Source organism: Dreissena polymorpha, chromosome 4 (assembly GCF_020536995.1).
Source record: "Dreissena polymorpha isolate Duluth1 chromosome 4, UMN_Dpol_1.0, whole genome shotgun sequence".
Lineage (NCBI taxonomy): Eukaryota > Metazoa > Mollusca > Bivalvia > Myida > Dreissenidae > Dreissena > Dreissena polymorpha.
The window spans coordinates 44,938,054-44,961,701 of record NC_068358.1 but is presented as its reverse complement, the minus strand read 5'-3'; the positions used below and the strand labels follow the sequence as shown (position 1 = coordinate 44,961,701).

General features: G+C 32.9%; 1 protein-coding gene across 1 annotated transcript; it reads left to right on the top strand.

The window, feature by feature from the left end:
- The first annotated feature begins 896 nt into the window (after positions 1-896).
- LOC127878389 (receptor-type tyrosine-protein phosphatase epsilon-like) lies at positions 897-22,624 on the top strand. Its single transcript, XM_052424914.1, has 21 exons — positions 897-1,035; positions 1,713-1,853; positions 4,808-4,951; positions 5,248-5,374; positions 5,949-6,034; positions 6,407-6,591; positions 7,348-7,435; positions 8,125-8,201; positions 8,613-8,649; positions 8,793-8,890; positions 9,223-9,351; positions 10,031-10,185; positions 10,600-10,735; positions 17,305-17,454; positions 17,835-17,961; positions 19,176-19,249; positions 19,544-19,675; positions 20,236-20,361; positions 20,830-20,966; positions 21,252-21,387; positions 21,647-22,624. The coding sequence occupies exons 1-21, from the start codon at positions 897-899 to the stop codon at positions 21,716-21,718; spliced, it is 2,496 nt and encodes an 831-aa protein (XP_052280874.1). The 3' UTR covers positions 21,719-22,624.
- Positions 22,625-23,648: the final 1,024 nt, after the last annotated feature.

Here is a 23,648-nt window from a genome sequence, read left to right as displayed (position 1 = left end):
TTTGTTGTATTACAATTCATATTTACTGTATAAAGATAAACGATTGACTACATAGCGGCTGTATGCTTCATAGATGTAATATTCTTGCAGAGTGGGCAAATCGAACGTGGAATACAATTAACATAACAAATAGCAATATCGGCGATATCAAAATGAAATTTAAACTTTTTCTTAAATACAGCATAGTTATTCCCACTTGTATCGTCTTACACACTTTAAGTATGTATCATCTTAAATCACAGAATACGGCTTTTATACGCGTCTGGATTATTATTATCATTTGCGAACTTTACGTTGGGTTTGTTATATTATAAATATAATCCTCAGAATCGGGTTAAGATTCAAAAAAGCATTTATTCCAATTGCATAGCACCTGAAATATTTTTTAATCTTTGGGTTTCAAATATTTGGAAATCGCTTATTCCATATCTCATATACCAAACAAGGTATCCGATTGTGCAAATGAAAACGGGTAAAAGTAACGGGTATTGTCCGTAATCGATTCAAAACTACAAAAGGCATTTTGTCATTATATTACTTTGTGTTTTCCTATATGTTACGTATGTGTGCAGTTCATTTTTTATTATCCCGCCTCAGATATTTTGTGGGCTCTATAGGTTTGCAAACACGAAAATTAGTGTTCTTCATTTGTGAAACAAGGAGTTATTCAGATTGTGGATTTCATTATGCATCCAACTATCCTCAAAACGCCACGGTATTATTCATGACTATACAAAGTCACTACGTAAAACGATACCGATTTTTCTCCGTCGTCTCTAAAATATGTATTTCTAAACGTGTTAGGCTGGAATTTTCATCAGGTACGATATTTGAAAAAAAAATCTTGTTTAACGTATATCGACGTAAGCAATTTAATGTTCTTGCAGCGTGCTCAAATGGAAGCTGGGGTGAAGGCTGCAATCGCCATTGCGGTCGTTGCAAGGGAAGCCAACTATGTGATAAGCGGACTGGAGAGTGTCCCGGAGCGTGTGAGCCTGGTTATCAGAATACAAGTCTCTGCGATACACGTGAGATGTTATATTTAAATACACACATCCATGTATACTGCAATAAAATGCATCGTATTTTAGGAACCAAAACTGAAATAATTCGTAATCGGTATTTGGCTAAAGTAGATATGTGTCTACAAATACTAAGTATCTGGAGTTTATAAACAAAGATCCTTAGACATTTTAATCTCTTAGACATGTAAATGCACGACCAAATTGTATGACAATGTTTTATTAACAATGTGCATTGAGCAAGAGTTTCTTTACACATTTCATAGATTCTTACAATCAAAATGTTAAATAATGCAGATTAAATGTAAGTGGATTTTCCGGCTTCATTTTATAGACAATTAAATACAGTATTAGGTAATAGGTATATCGGTTGTTAAGATGTTTAATACCAAGCGAATGAAGCGAATTTATGTGTGTGTTTTTTATAAATATATATCTGTATTAGTATGTTATGTGCGATCCACACGTAAGTCTTCGGCTAGACAAGTGGGGATATTAAAACACATATAATTTTGAATTACAGTAATGTATACATTTGCAGAATCGCATGAATTTCGGATTAAGAGCTATCAATTTCAAAGTAAATTGACTCGCTTAAATATGTGCATTATAAATTGTGTAAAACATATACAAAGTTACACTTTCGAACGCGTTGTATTTGCATGTTTAATAGATGTGTTGTGCTTTCAGCGTGCTTAACTGGTAGCTGGGGTGAAGGCTGCAATCGCCATTGCGGTCATTGCAAGGGAAGCCAACAATGTGATATGCGGACTGGAGAGTGTCCCGGAGCGTGTGAGCCTGGTTATAAGAATACACGTCTCTGCGATACACGTAAATACATACATACATCCATGTATAATTCATGCGATGAAAACACACTTAATTCAAATGAATATGTTTTGAATTTGATTTTTCTTAGTTAAACATTATTTGTATACATGAAACAAGGAGTTATTCAGATTGTGGATTTCATTATGCATCCAACTATCCGCAAAACGCCACGGTATTTTAATGACTTTACTAAGTCACTACGTAAAACGATACCGATTTTTTCCGTTGTCTCTTAAATATGTATTTCTAAACGTGTTAGGCTTTAAATCAACGATATAAGATCTGGAGCATTTAGATGTCACGTGTGAATAAATTTTCCTTCTTCTGACCATTCGTGTGACCCTGGAACGTAGCAACATTTTTATCAGGTACGATATTTGAAAAAAAAATCCTGTTTAACGTGTATCGACGTAAGCAATTTAATGTTCTTGCAGTGTGCTCAAATGGAAGCTGGGGTGAAGGCTGCAATCGCCAATGCGGTCGTTGCAAGGGAAGCCAACTATGTGATAAGCGGACTGGAGAGTGTCCCGGAGCGTGTGAGCCTGGTTATCAGAATACAAGTCTCTGCGATACACGTGAGATGTTATATTTAAATACACAAATCCATGTATACTGCAATAAAAAGCATCGTATTTTAGGAACCAACACTGAAATAATTCGTAATCGGTATTTGGCTAAAGTAGATATGTGTCTACAATTACTAAGTATCTGGAGTTTATAAACAAAGATCCTTAGACATTTTAATCTCTTAGACATGTAAATGCACGACCAAATTGTATGACAATGTTTTAATTAACAATGTGCATTGAGCAAGAGTTTCTTTACACATTTCATAGATTCTTACAATCAAAATGTTAAATAATGCAGATTAAATGTTAGTTGATTTTCCGGCTTCATTTTATAGACAATTAAATACAGTATTAGGTAATAGGTATATCGGTTGTTAAGATGTTTAATACCAAGCGAATGAAGCGAATTTATTTGTGTGTTTTTTATAAATATATATCTGTATTAGTATGTTATGTGCGATCCACACGTTAGTCTTCGGCTAGACAAGTGAGGACATTAAAACACATATAATTTTGAATTACGGTAATGTATACATTTGCAGAATCGCTTAAATTTCGGATTAACATCTATCAATTTCAAAGTAAATTGACTCGCTTAAATCTGTGCAATATAAATTGTGTAAAACATATACAAAGTTACACTTTCGACCGCGTTTTCTCTGCATGTTTAATATATGTGTTTTGCTTTCAGCGTGCTTAACAGGTAGCTGGAGTGAAGGCTGCAATCGCCATTGCGGTCGTTGCAAGGGAAGCCAACAATGTGATAAGCGGACTGGAGAGTGTCCCGGAGCGTGTGAGCCTGGTTTTAAGAATACACGTCTCTGCGATACACGTAAATACATACATACATCCATGTATAATTCATGCGATGAAAACACACTTAATTCAAATGAATATGTTTGGAATTTGATTTTTCTTAGTTAAACATTGTTTGTATACATGAATATGTTTGTGTATAACATCTTTTCAAAGCAGGTGGACGCATGACTTAGCAACACACATTTTCCCTCTCAAGCGCGATCCTAGCACTTCTATATGAAATGTCCTTAAAAGTACAATCTTTCTTAAAATCATTATTAATTAATGATGAAAAACTTACTTATGACAAAGTATTGTAACTTGTTGCAAACCGAAAATGGATTTCGATAACATAATGGTTAGATTATTTGATAGTTTTGCCCACATGTTCAAAGATTTTAATGCAAAGTCGTTGTATTTTTCAAGAATTTGCCTTTGTAGATAATCAACCGTGAGAAATAAAACTAAATATTCGAATTAAACCGATAGTCATTAAATTCGACTAGTCATTTGAGCTAAAAAATAAGTTTTGCTTAATAACGTTTAAAACTAAAAAAAAATCAACATGCGATGAAGACAAATAGTTTGTGAAAATGCGGATTTTTTTTATTCATCGTCACACCAATCTGGATATATGTTTGCTTTACCTATGGCGTGGTTTACTAATGGATTTCATGCAAGCTCTAGCTTTCTTGAATACAAGATACAAAAGGCTTTTGCATATCGTGTAAAGAGGTGTTTTCAATAGCGCCTTTAAAACATTCGAAGAGAAATCTGTTTCTTTCTCGAAAAATGTCAATGAAAGAACATCAAGCAATTATCTACCCCACATATGAAACTTCAGTGTCGATTGTCTATTTTTCGACCGTTAGGTGTGTTGAAATAAGGAGGCTCACCTAGGTTTTTCATTTGGCATGTTGCGACCAGGGTATACTAAATTTCATATGGCTCCCAATCATTTGTGATTATTGGACAGGGTAAGCTTGTCCTCACTATGATATTTTAGAACTTTGTTTATTATTATATAATAATTTTAATTCATATTTATCCATCATGATTAAATTTTAATAAACATATGTGTGATAGGAATGAATCCAAATGCAATGTCAAGGTTAAGAACACGTCTGCATAACTAATTTACATAATTATTCACTATGCATTACAAACTACGATAAAAGCGGGTAAATCAATTGTAACGGCCTATTTTTTCTAGAGAATATTAAGAAGTGGAAGCTGACATTAATGTTGGTTATATGAACCCACTAAGTAGTGAACCTAAATGGTCAACACTTATCAACTATCAAATATCCCATAATTGCTACTTTAGCGGGAAGGTTTCAGATTTTAGTTTTGAACTGTATTTTATCTCTGATTATCTATGTAGACGGCGAATCATCGCGTTTTTTAAAGAAAACCGCCGGATCATTCCTGTTTTGTATTCATCTGCCTAATGGTTAAGTGGGCGATAATGTTTAAACGAAAATGGTATCGCATACAAGCGCAAAATCATGATATGTGAACACATACAGCGCCCGTATAATTATATGCATGAAAATAACATGTATTTTTTTATTGGTTATGTATCAGAATGTCAGGATGGAACGTACGGCCAACATTGCAACGCGACCTGTGGCTATTGCCTGAATCGCGCACCATGTGACGTTGTAAACGGTCGATGTGAGAGCTGTCACGAGGGCTATGCAGGGGAATCATGCGATACACGCGCAGAAGGTGACAACTGCTAAGCTATATAGTGTCTTCATTCAACAGTATAAACTATTTAATAGGAATGCACCACATGCACCTATTAGTGTTATTTGAGTATATTTTAAATGAAACTAATATTTTAATTAAGGTAAATCCCTTTTTAAGCATGCTTGTAATTAGCAAATACATAGATATAAAGTTCAGTCATGTGAAAAGCGTGATCAATTTCTTCAGTGGTATTTTTATCAACTATTAAGTAAATCATTATTTATGTTACTTTGTAAATGAATAAATGATCCGAAAATGTATATAAATTACAGAATCGAGTCAATTTCCAGTGGCGTTAGTATCTGGAGTTTCAATTGGGATGCTAATTCTTCTGGCGGTGTTAATTATGATTGTTGTTTTATTGATTAGAAAGAAAAAAGGCAAACGGACCCAAGAACAGTACGTAGCGTATATTTAAAAGTTAATGTATAATTAACAGATGACCAAGGAAGTCAATTAATGTTTAGTGTGTATCAGATCCAAGTGATGTTTACCGTGTTGTATAAGAATCCAATTAATGTAAACCGTGTATACGAATCCAAAAGATGAATACCGTGTATAAAAATCCAATTAATGTATACCGTGTATAAGAATCCAATTTATGTTTACCTTGTATAAGAAACCAATTAATGTGTACCGTGTAGAATAGCCATATTAATGTATACCGTGTATCACCACGTTTGGATTATTCGCGTTCACAATAGTTTATTAACATTTTACCTCAACATAACCTCTATTTATAAAATGACGACGAAATGTGTACATCATTTAAGAGATATTTTAAACATTTTACAATGCATTCAAATATGACATACTTATCATCATTAAATTTGTATAAGTGACAATTATTTATTACTTGCATAAGTATCGTTTCGGGGGAAAAAATCCCGTTTTAAACTATATAAGTTATAGTGAACGATCATATGCTAATTGAATTATGTTGTGTATGTACCGATAAGTTTGAATTTTGTAGTTCGAGTGTGCTATCAACTGTGCGCGAGCCAATAAGTATCGTCCATGACGAGCCGCAACAAATGGCCGCCGCAAAGCCAAATAATGGTAAGAGTGACGAGATATTGTTACATATCTTTAAAAGCAAATATACGAAAACAACGAGTGTCACTGAATTAAATGATATGTTTGTACAATTATGTGCTTCAGTTAATTGTTAACCAAAAAAATTATGCATGAGTCTTTACATCACAATCATTGTAAAGTTATTAGGAAAAATTGTTTTTACTTTAAGAAATATACTGTAGTAATGCATAAAAGACATTAAGTGGGATTTTAGGGTTTTTGTTGTAAACTTTTCTCAAGGCAACATTGAATAGTTGTAAACACTCCTACTGTGAATAGTTGTTTCACTCCTTATTGTTAATAGTTATTTTAAACTGATTAAAATACGATTCATTTTACACTGAATAAATTCAGAGCAACAATGTTCGCTACCAACATCAGAGTCGGTTACTACAATGTTCATTCAAGAACCGGTATATTCGAACATGAAGGACTTACCTCACGTAGAGTCATCGGGAACCATTATCGCCCTGTCCCAACTGCAGGGATATATGATGTCAAAAAGCGCGGATGAGCTCTACTTAGACTTAGAATTTAAGGTATATGAAAAGTCTTAATATTTATATAAAACATGTTTTCATTCAATTAACACAATTGTCAATATTATGTAGGTTGTACGTGTTATGAAGCGCGTATTATTACATCAAGTGTACAATGATTAAAGGGATCTTTTCACGTTTTAGCAAATTGACAAAATTGAAAAAAGTTGTTTCAAATTCGCAAATTTTCGTTTTAGTTAGGATATTTGTGAGGAAACAGTAATACTGAACATTTACCATAGTCTAATATAGCCATTATATGCATCTTTTGACGATTTAAAAACCTGACAATTATAAAGCGTTGCAACGCGAAACGATTGGATAATTTGGAGTGTTCTGTTGTTGTCATTTAATTTTGTGAAACTACGAAGATTGCTTATATATAGTATAAAATACGTCTCTCATACATATTTGGCAGGATGGCCGAGCGGTCTAAATGGTTTCTATTCCAGGACTCTGGGGGTCACTGGTTCGAACCCTGTTGCGGGCTACTTTGTTTTCATTTTTTTATTTTATTCTTGATTTTTACTGGAGCTTTTTAAATCCAATGTTTACATTTATCAATATAAAGCATTTAATGACAAACTCCAAAGCATGCCAAAATCTGTGAAAAGGCCCCTTTAAAGTAGCATCTACGTTTCGTTTAGTTAACTATTATATCAGAATCAAAGTTGTTATCATTTGTGGCTAATCCCTTTAACTTATAACGTGTGTTCATGTTTGGCTGTAATTTTTAAATAACCATCGTTACTGCAGAAAATCCCCTACGGAATTCAACACCCAGCTACTTCTGCAACGGCGCCAGTGAATGCGGGGAAAAGTCGATACAGAGATATGTATGCCTGTACGTTATGAGAGTATTTAATAATTTGTATCTTAAGTTATGTATATCCGCCATGTTTGCTGTTCATATTATCACGTGCGATGCATAGACGAACAGAGACTGTTACCCAATGAGTGTTGTTCTCGCGTTTGAAGTAAATAGAGCTGATTAAGCATCCATGTTTTATGTCATATATTTTACCATCGGAGCATAAGAAGAAAGGTTGGTAACTCATTTTTTTACAACTTCATATGCTCATTTTTTTTGAAAATGAACCAATGATAAGATCTGCTTACGAGGTCTTACGGATTTTAGATTACTAAATGTGTCCAGTTTAATACATTCTAAATTTGATAGCGGGTATCTGAGACGCGTTAACTGGCTATTTGTATTAAAACACGAATACCTCAATTGGACAGGTATTTAATACAAGTCATTATCAAATTAACTGATGAGTTAAAAGGCAAATATCAATGACTAGTTTATTATTATTCAAATAAGTTCATATTGATAGAGTTGGAACGTTATTACAAACATTTAGCGCCAAACATAAGCACAATTGAGAGACAATTGCCATCCACCATATGTGATATACGTATGCCACAGCGGAACTGGAGCAATTGTCAAAAATAAACATAACTGAATTAAATTTGTATTTTGTATAGTCCTTATGTTTGCCACGACACGATCCTGATATGGCAATGTTTCAGATGACCACTCTCGCGTAGTGCTTAAAATTGTTGATGGCAAAGAAGGCAGTGATTACATCAATGCTTGCTTCATCGAGGTGTGGTTTGAATCCTTTTGTAAAACATTTAAGTGTCATAGAGTACGACACATCGAATCGCACCGCTTATACAAACTTTTTATATCAAATAATGTAGATTATAACAATACTATTCCTGATTAGAACATATATTGTTTATGAAATCATATTTGATTTGTTGTTTTAAATAAAAAAAACATACACCCTACGTTTTGGGTGATACCTCATTTATATATAAATAAATTATTTTTTTAATAAGTATTCATTATTATATTTTAAGTAATTGTATTATTATTATTACTATAATAATAATACTTATTATCATTATTATAATTATTATTATTATTATTATTATTATTATTGTTTAATCACTCCTGTCTTTATTAATGGTTGAATATACGCATACGTGCTGGTGTTATTTTTCTTTTATAGGGTTTCTTCAAGAAGCGAGCTTATATTGCATCACAAGGTGAGTCTTCTTTTAATAACACAACGAGCTAAATGATATGCCATTCCATTTTCACTCGTCACAACATAAGTTTTATCGCATATTAATTGTGCGTCTTACAATATCGCATGTAGTTATACGAGTGATACATAATATGTTTAAAGGCCCGACGGAGGCTATGATGGATGACTTCTGGCGAATGATTTGGCAATATGACGTATCTACCGTAGTCATGGTAACGAACCTCGTAGAAATGGGAAAAGTAAGTAATATTGGTCTGCGTAACGGTGGAACGACTTAATATATAAATAAAACATGAGGGAATATAATTGAGTACATGCTATTATATTAACATTTTGCGCGATTTTAAATGCGTTATTTATTTATAGTATTCTTTTTAGAGAACCGTTTGTTTTGGTGTTGTTTTGTCCATTTTTATGAAAATAGTCTCACTATGATGACGGTCTGATTACTTTTACTAAAAACTGCACTATGGTTACACTTTCTGTGATACGAATGTACGCAAACAACATGTATATTCTGTGTTACATTTCTCATGATTTATGTATGGATTTTCATACCAAACATACACAGATGAAATGTTTGGGGTACTGGCCTCTTGAAGTTGGTTCCAAGAAAGATTTCCAAGCACTCACAACAACTTTGATATGTAATGAGGAGTTCACAGACTATACAGTTCGGAAACTTTCATTGTCACTCAAGGTAGAAATTAACATTGCTATTTCTCGTTCTTTCCATTTGTATATTATGCAAATAAAATTTTTGACATTGGTATGAATTTACGGTTAACTTAACATTTATTGCCAAATTGTATTGATAATTCCCGTTTTAAAGCATAGTACTAGTTATAGTATTTTCACATAAAGAATATAAATACAGTGATTGAACATTTCACATTTTACCTCATTTACTTATCGATTAAATGCCTATTTACAAGGCGTCATAAGGGCAGAAAGGGAAATATTTTAGCGGTCTCTATTACGTTCGCGCACAATAGCTATGACGGGAACATCTAGTACCTATCGCGTGCGCATGTCATATCTATCGCGTGCGTACGTCATAGCCATTGCATTGCTATAACGTTCGCGCGTCAGAGTTATCGCATGAGCATGTAACAACTATCGCGTGCGCCTTAAATAAAGACCGCTATTATTATTTTCTAGGTAACTTTTAGACCACCGTATACGTATGATACATTTTTTATGCATTGGCGTAACATACATTTTGGAGAAACCAGAATGATACGCTGTCTTCGCGACATATAACAAACATTTATATCAGCTTTCATAAAGGCAGTCCTCAGTACACATGGCCCATTTACAGGATACTTATTCGTTATAGATCTTATGACGTCATATTCGTATAAATAATCTTTCCTCAGGACAAACAAAGTGTCTCGCGTGTGGTTACCCACTTTCATTACACGGCATGGCCCGACAAAGATGTGCCCACTAGCACTTCGAGCCTCTTGCACTTCTGGCGTAGGATCAGGGCCCACGATCCCGACAAGAAGCAACCCTGGGTCGTTCATTGCAGGTAAGGCAGTTCACAAACTAAGTATTCAAGTTATTTAACCGGGTTAGTATAAACGAAGAACAAGTACATTCATAATTGAACGTTATGATTATTATTTGAACGTCTTAATATTTTCCAATGGCGGCAACGTCGTAATTTGGTATACAAGCAACGAAATTTAAGCCAAGTGTTGTTTTTTGTTCGAATTTACATCATAGCACTATTAATTGTTTATTTTTAAATCAAGTACGTGCGGGAGCATTCTTTAGATCTCCCCCAAAGACACCATGATCTGATTGTAAGCCAAGGAAACGGACTCGAGAGCGTTTCAATAAGCCTGAGGCTTTCGATGCAATCGAGCTATAATAAATAGGTTTAAACTAAAATGAATCAAGTACATTTTAATGAATTTGTTCGTTTTGGTCCATTTATCAGCGCCGGTGTTGGTCGGACGGGCACATTCATCGCCATGGACATACTGATAGACGAGGGTCAAGACAGACAGACAGTCGATATCTACGCATGTGTGACCAAGTTGAGACAGCAGCGAGTTAACATGGTTCAAACAGCGGTGGGAACTTGAAAGTGTAGCATAATATGACTGCCCAAAGAGCGAAATGATTTTTATGTAGATGTACTTCTAAAAAAATTCTGCATTGAAAAAGGTCTTTAGTTACAAATCCCTCACAATGCTACCGCCCATGTTGTAAACGTTACATGTTGCATTCACACAAAAAATCCTTCCAGATCTAGAAGGTTTTCGATTTTATGACGTTTTCGACAAATTCGTATTATTTTCTAAATAACCGATTTTTTAGATATGGTTTACAGTCAGAGTATAATTACGTGAACGATACAAACTGAAAATTAGTAATATTTTCTGAAGTTTTTATACATGGCTTAAAGTAAAAACAAATAGAATACAATAAACAGTACATACTTTGAATAATATACAATAACAATGATATTCGAATGGACCTTCATCGACGTGGTGTGTAATGGCGGCACTAATATCAATTTGTTTCCGGAGAATATTTGGTTAGAATTTATTCCTATTTCACTTTAAGTAATACATTATATTATTGAAAATTCCCTCTACAAAGACATATGTAGAACAAGATATAATGCATGTAATATATATCAGACAAAAACAGATAAACAAAATTGTGTTAATATTAAAAATTTCAGTAGATATTGAACTAATGACTTACGAGTCAATCAAAAGAGATACAGTGGAAAGCAGTAGGCATTCCTTTCCTTTCCACAGTATATTTTTTCTTTACATGAGGTATTCACACTTGCAATCATTTAATGCTAGTTTTTGTGATGGGTGATAAGTTGGTTCCTTTTTCCTAGTTCCTTATTCCGTATTCGAATAAGGAATAAGGAACTGTTCCTTATTCACGCGTAACATATTTGTTATAGGGTTTTAAAGAACAATAATGCAAACATGTCTGAAGTAAATCAAAACAAAATAACAAGAATACATTTACTTTATGTATTACGTTACATATTCATGTTTCTTCATCGCGCTTGCATAGGATTTCTTGTTTAAACCGAACCGATATTTTCTAAATCGAATACTAACTTCACATCAACAAAACCTAAAGCATATACTATTATTTTACATGTATGTGATAAAAAAATCAAACTTGTACATTTAAACATGTTTGTTTTTATTTATAATCCAGTTCTTTATTCGAGGCTAAATAAGGAAAAAGGAACCAGTTCTTTATTCCTTATTCGAACCGAATAAGGAACTGGCATTTTTCACTTAAACATCAATGAAATTGATCCAAAATTAACCGCATATAAAGGAACATATTATTTAAATATTGGTTGTTAATGTAAAATTATAATCGCAATACATTTCTACTAAGTTTTAAGTGATGATCATCCAGTTTCTTAGTCAGTGTTAATAAGAAATAAGGAACTGGTTCCTTATTCCTTTTTCAAATCGAACTGGACTTTTCTTGCTATAAATTATCAGTCAAAATGAACCAACGAGACGAATAACTCAACGAACATTATTGTAAGTGTATGCCGGGTGTAACAAATATTAATTGCAGTACATTTCTACTTTGTTGTATTTAATTATAACATAGTTCCTTATTCGATTTAAATAAGGAATAAGGAACTTGTTCCTTATACCTTATTCAAATCAAATAAGGAACTGGACTTTTCATACTGAATAAAATATTAAAATGAATCAAAGGGACCAAAAAATCAATAAAAATCAGTGTAAATGTAGGTTGGGTATAAAAAAAACATTAATTGCAGCACATCTCTATTATGTTTCATGTAATGATAACATTATTCCTTATTCGGATTGAACAAGAAATAAGGAACTGGTTCCTTATTCCTTATTCAAATCGAATAAGGAACTGGCATTTTCCTACTAAACAAACAATTAAAATGAACCAAAGAGGCCAATAAATCAATGAAAATCATTTTTAATGTAGGTTTGGTATAAAAACAACAACATTATATGCAGTACATCTCTAATAAGTTTCATCTAATGACAACATAGTTCCTTATTCGTATTGAAACATAAATAAGGAACTGGTTGACGCATTGAAATCGCTTTGCATTCTTAATCATATCCCCTTGTAACTGTTTAGGTATAAGAACAGAATTGGATAGCTAAATCATGACTGGTATTCAGCTATCGGAAAGACTTCTCTAGAAGTAAGGGTCAGAAAAAACTTCAAGAACTGTATCAGACATATAAATTTAAAAAAAAATCATACGTTAAAAATAGCCAATTATAACCAATATATAGCTGTGCTATTCTAGAATGATCCGAATTTAAATATACGAAATTATGGCCTCGGAATAAGGAATTGGCATAAAGTTAGTTAATATTCGGAAGCCTGTATTTCGGACAATCACTTTCGGATATTTTATGTTTAAGATGGAGTGTGGGTTATTCAAGCATGATTATGTTATATGGACGTATTCTGTCACATTTCTTTTTATATTCTATGTCACTATACACGCTGATAACAAGTATTATAACAAGGATAATTGGAAAATGGTATTGCCTTTCTCAAACATAAACTAAAATGTACCAAATAATATAAAATCTCGATGAAAATCATGGTTTATATAGGTTCGAAGTAAAAAATATGTATTGCAATATATTTCTACCTAGTATATTTTAATAAAAAAACACAGTTCCTTATTCAGTGCGAATAAGGAATAAGAAACTGGTTCCTTATTCCTTATTCAAATCGAATAAGGAACTGGCTTTTCATACTAAACAAACCAATAAAATGAACCAAAGACACCAATAAATCAATGAAAAGCATTGTAAATTTAGGTTTGGTATCAAAAACATTAATTGCAGCACATCTCTACTATGTTTCATTTTATCATAACCTAGTTCCTTATTCGGATTGAAAAAAAGAATAAGGAACTGTCTCCTTATTCCTAATTCAAATCGAAAAAGGAACTAGCATGTTCTTACTTAAACATCAATGAAATTGATCTAATATTAACCACATATAAATGAACATATTATTTATATATTGGTTGCATATGTAAAATGCTTATTGCAATACATTTCTACTAAGTTTTAAGTAATGTTTATCCTGTTCCTTATTAAGTTTAATAAGGAATAAGGAACTGGTTCCTTATTCCTTATTCAAATCGAATAAGGAACTGGAATGTTCTTTCTATATATAATAAATCAAAATGAACCAACGAGACGAATAATTCAACGAAAATTATTGAATATGTTGGATTGGTATATAAACATTAATTGCAGTAAATTTCTTCTTTGTTGTATTTAATTATATCATAGTTACTTATTTGATTTGAATAAGGAATAAGGAACTGGTTCCTTATTCCTTATTCAAATCGAATAAGGAACTGGTATTTTCTAACTTAACAAATTAAAATAAAATGAATTAAGAGACGCATTAATCAAGGAAAATCACTGTGTATGTAGGTTGGGAATAAAAAATATGTATTTATTACAGTACATTTCTTGTTAATATTCTTGTGTAATGATAACCTAGCTGTTTTCGCGGCTCAATAAGAAAAGCGTAAAAAGATGCAATATCTAAAGATATCACTTATAACCATCGAGAACAGTGTAATTGTGTCGGTTTTCACGACTTTTAATCGTGCGCCAATGTTGAAGGTGGACGGATGTAACGTGGCATACTAGAGCGAGGAAACGCGCTTTCGGAGATAGATAATCTTTTGAAATAAAACCACCTAATTACAGCTTTGTAAGTTTTGGTTTTTGATTGAAAAAAAAACAACAGCAACAACGAAATACAGAGGAATTTCGATGAAACTTTCCAGTCTAATAGAGGCACCGCTCTCACTGCTTGCGGTTCAGTCTCGCTTTGTTGTGACATCAGTAACGACGCACTGATGACAACTCTGTCCGAAACATTGGCATTCGTCTTGTGCCGAGGTTGAAAGTCGCCAAATGTACCGTCGGTCTGCATGAGCAAGTAAACGCGTATTCGCTTTAAAATTTATCAGAAGAAAACACACTTTTACAGCTAGGATGCGCGCTTTTTCGTTTCAATTATAAAATAAAATAAACTATTGAGGCATTTCGATGAAACTGTTCAGTACTTATAGAGGCACTTAGACCGCTGCTTCCGGTGCAGTAATTTCTTTTATGGAGAGGTGTTAAATCATTTTGCATTCTTAATCATATCCCTTCGTAACAGTTTTCGAATGAAAACGGAACAAGATATATAAAACATGTTTAGTTTTCAGCTATTATATAGTCTTGACCAAAGACCAGGGTCAGATAAGACTTCAAGAACTGTACCAGAGATATAAGTAACAAACTAACGCAAAAAATCGCCAATAATAACGAATATAAAGCTGTGCTGTTCTAAAATGATCCGAATTAAAAAACCCGAAATTATGGCCTCTGAATAAGGAATTGGGCGTAAAGTTAGTTCCTTATTCGGAAGACTGTTTTTCGGACGATAACTTTCGGATATGTTATATTTTAGATGGTGTGTGGGTTATTTAAGTTTGAATATGTTATATGGACGTATTCTGTCAGATTTCTTTTTATATTCTATGTGACGATACATGCTGAAAACAAGTATTATGAAGACGATGATAAGGAAATGGTATTGCCTTACTCAAAAATAAATTGAAATTAACCATATAATATTAAATGTCGATGAAAATCATGGTTTATGTAGGTTTGAGGTTAAAGATATTTAATGCAGTATGTTTCTACCTATAGTATTATTTAATAATAACACAGTTCCTTATTCAGTGCGAAAAAGGAATAAGGAACTGGTTCCTTATTCCTTATTCAAATCGAATAAGGAACTGGCTTTTTCATACTAAACCAACTATTAAAATGAACCAAAGAGACAATAAATCAATGAAAATCATTGTTTATTTAGGCATGGTATCAAAAAATTAATTGCAGTACATCTCTACTATGTTTAATTTAATCATAACCTAGTTCCTTATTCGAATTGAAAAAGAAATAAGGAACTGGTTCCTTATTCCTTATTCAAACTGAATAAGGAACTGGATAATTATCACTTAAATCTGCGTAGAAATGTTTTTAATGAGAAGTTTGCATATACAACCAATATATTAAATAATATGTTAATTTATATGAGATTAATATTTGATCAATTTGATTGGTGTTTAAGTAAGAAAATGCCAGTTCCTTATTCGATTTGAAGTTACAAAGGGATATGATTAAGGATGCAAAGCGATTTCAATGCGTCAACCAGTTCCTTATTCCTTTTTCAATACGAATAAGAAACTATGTTATTATTAAATGAAACTTATTAGAGATGTACTGCATATAATGTTTTTTTATACTCAACCTACATTAAACATGATTTTCATTGATTTATTGGTCTCTTTGGTTCATTTTAATTGTTTGTTTAGTAGGAAAATGCTAGTTCCTTATTCGATTTGAATAAGGAATAAGGAACCAGTTCCTTATTTCTTTTTCAATCCGAATAAGGAAAATGTTATCATTACATGAAACATAATAGATATGTGCTGCAATTAATGTTTTTTTGTACCGAACCTGCATTTACAATTATTTTCATTGTTTTTTTGTCCCATTGGTTCATTTCAATATTTTGTTTAGTATGAAAATTCCAGTTCCTTATTCGATTTAAATAAGGAATAAGGAACCAGTTCCTTATTCCTTATTCAAACCGAATAAGGAACTGTGTTATAATTAAATACAACAAAGTAGAAATGTACTGCAATTAATAGTTGTTACATTCGACATACATTTACAATTATGTTCGTTGAGTTATTCGTTTCGCTGTTCATTTTGACTTATAATTAATAGAAAGAAAATTCCAGTTCCTTATTCTATGTGAATAAGGAATAACGAACCAGGTCCGTATTCATGATTAACACTGAAAAAGGAACTGGATAAACATCACTTAAAACTTGGCAGAAATGTATTGAAATTAGAATTTTACATATACAACCAATATAAAAATAATACATGTATGTTCATTTATATGTGGTTAATTTTGGATCAATTTCATTGATGTTTAAGTAAAACAAGCCAGTTCCTTATTCGGCTTGAATAAGGAATAAGGAACTGGTTCCTTTTTCCTTATTCAGCCTTGAATATGGAACTTGATTCTACATAAAAACAAACATGTTTAAATGTACAAATTTGATATTTTTTATCACATACATTTAAAATAATAGAACATGCTTTAGGTTTTGTTGATGTAAAGTTAGTATTCGAATTAGAAAATATCGTTTGGTTTAAACAAGAAATCCTATGCAAGCGCGAAGAACAAACATGTATATGTAAAGTAATTCATACAGTAAATGTATTCGAGTTATTTTGTTTTGATTTACTTCAGAAATGTTTGTATTTTTGTTCTTTAAAACCCTATAACAAATATGTTACGCGTGAATAAGGAATAAGGAAGATTTCATTATTCATTATTAGAATAAGGAATAAGGAACTAGGAAAAAGGAACCAACTTATCACCCATGTATTTGTGTCTGATTTTCATGGGATTTTTGTAAACGAAATATTACCATTGAAGACGTGTTGATTGAATTGTAAGTTAATTTTGCTGTGTTATCTGATATATTATACTGAATCTTCTTTTCGGTAACCGGGTTATTTATCGTTCTAATTTTCAGGGCCAATATAAATACTTACACAGACTGCTGGTGGAATACCTGACACTTCGCAGTCAGTTCGTGTCCAACAATGAGTTTGCTAATTACCAAAACACGCTTCTCCAAGTCGACCAAAAGCTGGACAAAACTGGACTGTTTTTACAATATGAGGTTCGCGTGTTGTATTATAGTTACTTTGTAAACAAGATACAATTTGATTATCCATGAAATCTGACGACATTACATATATTTATGACATATATTACTCAGTCAGAGTCTGAAATGTATTGCCATTTGGAAAAATATTTTTTTTCATTGTTAACCAGTTTAGTAAATAAGTTTATGTTAACGTAACATTCAGAGTTTTAAATTAAATGGCCGTGCAGATATTTGTGTACGTAAGTTTCCAATAGCAGTCCTTAAGTAATTAATATATCTCGTCATATAGAAATTGACCACCATACTGACTACGATCATACTGTCGAGCTTCCAATGTATATTGCATAAGGATGTTTAAAATTGCCTCATTGATCGTGTCGTGTCCATTCAAGACAGAGGCATCCTACCACACACTGGAGCTTGCTGGGGCAAACATCAAAGGTGACGAGGGGGATCCTTATTCCGTTGCTACCATGCCTGAAAACGCGAAGAAAAACAGATTCGATGCTATACTACCGAGTACGTACTTACGAAAAAATGCTTTAAAGGGTACCATTAGCTTACATGAAAAAAATATCGTAATATACTGGAAATATTGTGTTGCGAATATAAAGATTTGACAATGCCAGATGTCGAGCGCTCTTACCATATTACTTCAATTCTATTTTCCTGTCTTCAATTACCTCTTCTAATTCAATGCAGGTAATGTAAGCATCATACCATGTAAACCATATAATAAACATAAACATATATAACTAACTCCATAAAAGCAGTCATTCACATTCATGGAATATAATGCAAAATAATGGTTATGTATTTCTCTATTTTGTAGATTTGTACAACATTTCATTAGTCATATTCTGATGTTTCACAGAAAGAGACAATTGATAGTTTTCCGTTCGTCCTTTCTTCGGTATTCCAGTCAATCTGCCCATAAGCCCGAAAAATATGTACATGTAATAACTTAAAAAGCTTGAGATAGTTTGATTAAACTGAGTATTCTTTAGAATGGCAGCCTATAAGTGCATTGTACACGACCTTTTAGTTTCTACCAGAGGGCTAAGGCCAGGCTACTGCTATTGCCTCTCCTGCCAACCTGTTTATCCGCGTGACTTTTCATCCATTCGCAAACGTTTAAATTGCTGGTACATTATACGATCATTATGCGATCATTACACTTTAAAATGCCATATAAATCCTCCAAATGTCACGTGCATTTTCATTTTACCTGATGTAAAACGTTTGCTGAATGTTTTAATTACAAAAAATATATTGTCACCCATGTGATAAATGGATACTGGATTCAAATAGGAAACGATTCCTACGTTCATATATAGGATATTATCTTAAATTGATAGAGGTGTCATCGGTTCGGGACTTATTTTTTGAATGACCTTGAATGCAGTTCGGGAGCATATAGTGAAATCAGTCCGCCCTGCTTCGGTTGCCGCGAGAATAAACCGAAGTCGTGTTAAAATATGGACACATTTATTTCCCTCTGGATCATGTCATTGAACGAAGCATAACTCCATTAAGATTATAGAATTTTGAAATAAAACCGTGCATTAAAAGAGCAAATAATGTTTATTTCATAATAAATCATGGTCTTAATTGGCAAGCACAGAATGCCTACGTTAAATATGTTATAACAATAATGTTTGAGGGCAAGCCATTTTTTACCAACTTATTCGAAATTAGTATCAGAAATTAATTTATTATAATTATTATTAAAGATAACCAATATCGAGCGATGCTGACTGTTCCTGTGGAAGGAAGAAATGACTACATCAACGCTGTATATATGCCGGTAGGATTTAATAACCTGCAAGCGTATATCGCCTGTGTGTGTTCTTACTATGTATCCATAGAAGTTATATCATTGAAAATATAACTTTTTGTCGTTGTTTATAAAATCAACATAACAGACATTGAAAATAAATATTGATTGCCCTACAAGAATTTCCACGAAATCTACTAAAATATTTCTATCTCAGGTTTTGAAGCCCAATATGTTGATAAGCAACTAGATATATTTCTTTGTAAGCAAACGATAGATACACGGTTATGGCTGTAATACATCAAATGTCGTTTGTTTCTTCAGAGCTACAAGGTGGACAACAAGTACATCCTTACTCAGAAGCCGCTGTCAGACACTGTGGTGGACTGCTGGAGACTCATAGAGGCCAGGGGCATCAGTCTGGTGGTGACATTCCCCGATGAGGGAAATGAACAGGTAATTGTTCAAATCACATTGGCTTGGTAGTAACATTCCCCGATGATGGAAATGAACAGGTAATTGTTCAAATCCTATTGGCTTGGAAGTAACATTCCCCGATGATGGAATTGAACAGGTAATTGTTCAAATCACATTTGCTTTGTAGTAACATTCTCCGGTGAGGTACATGAACAGATAGTTGTTCACATGACATTGGCTTGGTAGTAACATTTCACGATGAAGGCGATGGACATGTTGTTGCTAACATCACAGCCGTAATTTTGAATTTGGAAATTGAGCGGGAAGTTGTCCACTTCACACCATATTTCCCGACGATGAAAAGAAGAAATAATTGTTCACATAAAATTGTTAACATTCATAGAGGAGAAAAGTGTTCACATCATTTTGCTAACATTCCCTGATGAGGGAAATGCACAGGTAATTGTTAATATCATATAAATATGTTCCCTCGATGATGGAAACAAACAGGCAATTTGTTACATCATATTGGTATTATTCCTCGATGAAGGAAATGAAAAGGTAAAACATATTTTGATTAGTTTGGTACATTCTTTCAGAACGGTCGAATGTTTCCTACTACGGGGTCACTCATTGTGGGTCCCTTCAACATCATGTTCATCACGGAACATCACAAAGAGGACACTTTTGTTTCGAGAGTCTTCAAAGTTCAATACAAGAAAAAGGTAAACAGTTGGGGTTTAAGCTATATTTACTCAACACTGTTTACCATATACATGTGTTGATCCCAACCACACAATTGTATATTCAAAGCCTTTTTAGCCTTAACATACTATTTACCTCTTCCAAAAAGCAGTTTGTATAACATCATTAAGTAATATTTTCTCTTTATGTTTACCTTTCTGACGACATATAGTGTTACATACATCTCGTGCATCAAAGTAATGCTACATACACTAGAACTGTTTAATTGTTTAATACATCAACTATTATCGTATCAACATTTGCCTTGTCGCCTTCAGTCAATTCAAAATGATATTGTAGTGATAATGGTCAGTTTATCAATGAAATAACTTGTCGGTGTTTCATGTATAAGGCCGTACGTAGTAACCGTCAGACTGTGCTTCTCAAGCTAAACATTTGGATACCATACCAATTAAATTGATTGGTGTCAAGCGTGCACTATTCTGTAGGAGAGGACGGTAACTCAGCTGCTGTACCAGAAGTGGCCCAGGCGCCAGATGGCACCGCCAAATGTCGGTGAATTTCTGATGTTAATGGACACTGTGGAGAATAGGACAAAATCTTCAGCAGCGTTGATACAGTGCTTGTATGTACCGTTGCTTCCAATGTGCTATCACAACTTCCCTTTCATGTACAATATTGACGTACGTGTATATTAATAAGTGATATATGTTTCAAATTTAAGAATAATATTCTGTCTCTAGTGTATCGGCGCTCCGGATAGAATAATTTAGAAATTACCAAACTGACCGTCATTAGTTAAATGAATCAAATAAAACAGCTATTTAAACGTAAACCTATATCAAATGACCTTCATAAGTTTAGAATTAAAACATGCATAATAAATTCATTTCATTATATGTCCTTCCAGAGATGGTGCTACAAGAAGCGGCTTGCTGCTGGTACTGTTGTACGCAACGGAATGCATGTCCAAGGATGGGGAAGTGTCGATGCCTATGGTCATCAGGCATCTTAGAACGAGGCGCCCGCAGCTCATACCGAACTTTGTAGGAATATTCTAAATGTTTAACATAGCGTGTTTAATTTTTTTAACTTGGCAGGAACATATGAAATTATGTGAACCGCAATGTCTTCGCAAATTTACACTGTTCGTTATGTTCACCGGTATCATAGCTCACTTTACATATAAGTACATCTGTGCTGATTTTATATTGCTGGATTTATTTCGTATTTTTAAAGCTTTTAATAAAAACTACACTGATTAAGCCATTAATATTATGTACAAATTTTGTTTAATCATTTCAGGAACAGTATCGCTTTTGCTACAGCTTGATGACACAGTATGTAGAATCCAATGTGACGTACGCCAATACATAGCGTCAAGAGAGTACCAATCTATGTTAAGTTACTAATGACATCTGGAAGTCGCGGTGCATGACATGATGTACATATTAGAACGTGACATATGGCAATACGTGCGCTAGGTGTAGATGTTCATGAATATTGCAAGTTTGCACTTATTACGATAGAAATGACTCGCATGTATCCACATTATCCAACTAGAGTTAAGGACAATATGTAACATTTTCAAAAATACGTTTCAAAGTGTGGACCATTGAATTGTTTATGAACATTATTTGGACAGTATACTATTTTAGACTGCAATAGAGAATGTCGACAATGAAGTACACAACTGATGGACCCTGGATTGCATTTGGACTACTTAGTATTAATTCCTGTTTATCTTTGCTTTTATTGTTTAATAACCTCTGTGTTTTTATTTTAGAAATGAATACCGGAATATTGTATATTTAAAATTTATTGCTGAAAGACGAACAGATATTTCATTTCTTGCATAATATACCGTGTTTCTTTATCCCTTATATCATTGAATAAGATACAATTACCCTTGACACAAATACCTCAAGCTTTTGATTGTAAACAAAAACAACACCAATGAGTTGGATGAAACAACATTTGGGCTATACAAATATCTCTTATAATAAAGCTATTGAACATTATGTACGGACTTAAGATCACTTTTATATCAGAAATATTTATTTCAAGTTTATATCAAGTTATAAGAACATGTACGGATATGTTTGACAACTACAACATCATTGAGGCCCTTTACAATGAGGTTTACTGGCATTCAGAGTAATGTTAAGTGTTACATTTTATTCAATATATACACACCAAAAATAAAACATGTCGCAATAAAAGTCGTAGGTTAAGTTCAATCTTTTGCATATTTGTTTTATTCCATATTTTGACACTTAGATAATTGTTTTATTAATTCATATATTTTCATTTAAAAATGTTATTGTTCTGCATTTTTAATGAAATACGAAATTCTTTATGTAGGCATTTAATGATACAAAAACAATATGTTTCATAAAGATATTTAAATGGGTAGGAGCACAGTGAACATTTTTACTTTTGCACTATGATCATATATTCATTTTGTGTCGCTGCCAATGTAAAAGATTACAAGTGTTTATGGATACTTTGTAGCAAACAGCATTCAAGACAGGTTTATTCATCATTATATATTTTGCGTTTTAGAGTTTTAGTCTATCAGAAATTTTAACTTATGTGATTGCATTTTCGTCTTTCTTGCATGGTGCAAAGACATGTTCATTCAAACGACAACTTCTTTTAAACCCTATGTGGTAGTCTTCTAGGTTTGTCAATGTTTAATAATTGGGTTTTACTGGTTAACATGTCCCGTGTTTAACATAGTTTGTATTGATTTAAACAATACAATAAAACTATCATCAAATCTTATATATTTCATATTTGGATTTAAACACGATATATATTATCTTCAAAGATTATTCTTATCATACCCCCTGGGTCAACATTGACCACTTTTCGGTGGTCTCGTGGTATGTAGCATCATATTGTTGTCATTTTCAATTAGTTGCAGACGAATTGTTGCCCTGGCAACATCAATATCAACCCGGGGACACGCGTGATTTATATAAACTTGATTATTACTTTTATGTGAGCTATCGAGAAACATTTGCATTTTGTTTTTGTGGTCATCCACTGCGCTTGTAAAATTAGGTGCACAGTATTCAACTTGATTTTGCATAAATGTATAATGGAGTTTTTATTTGTGATTTTATATTGTGTTTTTATTTGCTTCAGCAAGTTATATTTCTGTTGATCTGGCTTGCATCTACCCTTTGATTCGTCTAATGATAATTGACTTGTAATGTATTATCTTGTTCTGCTATGAAGTTTGAATTGTGATTGTATGAATGATTTTTTGTTATTTTCATGTTAATGTTTTGCAAATAAC

Excerpts from the sequence above, each read along its gene's own strand:
- LOC127878389 (XM_052424914.1), top strand. The coding sequence starts at position 897 with ATGGAAGCTGGGGTGAAGGCTGCAATCGCCATTGCGGTCGTTGCAAGG. Across the intron at positions 4,952-5,247 it reads ATGCGATACACGCGCAGAAG|AATCGAGTCAATTTCCAGTG; the intron begins GTGACAACTGCT and ends TATAAATTACAG. Across the intron at positions 8,202-8,612 it reads TCAATGCTTGCTTCATCGAG|GGTTTCTTCAAGAAGCGAGC; the intron begins GTGTGGTTTGAA and ends TTTCTTTTATAG.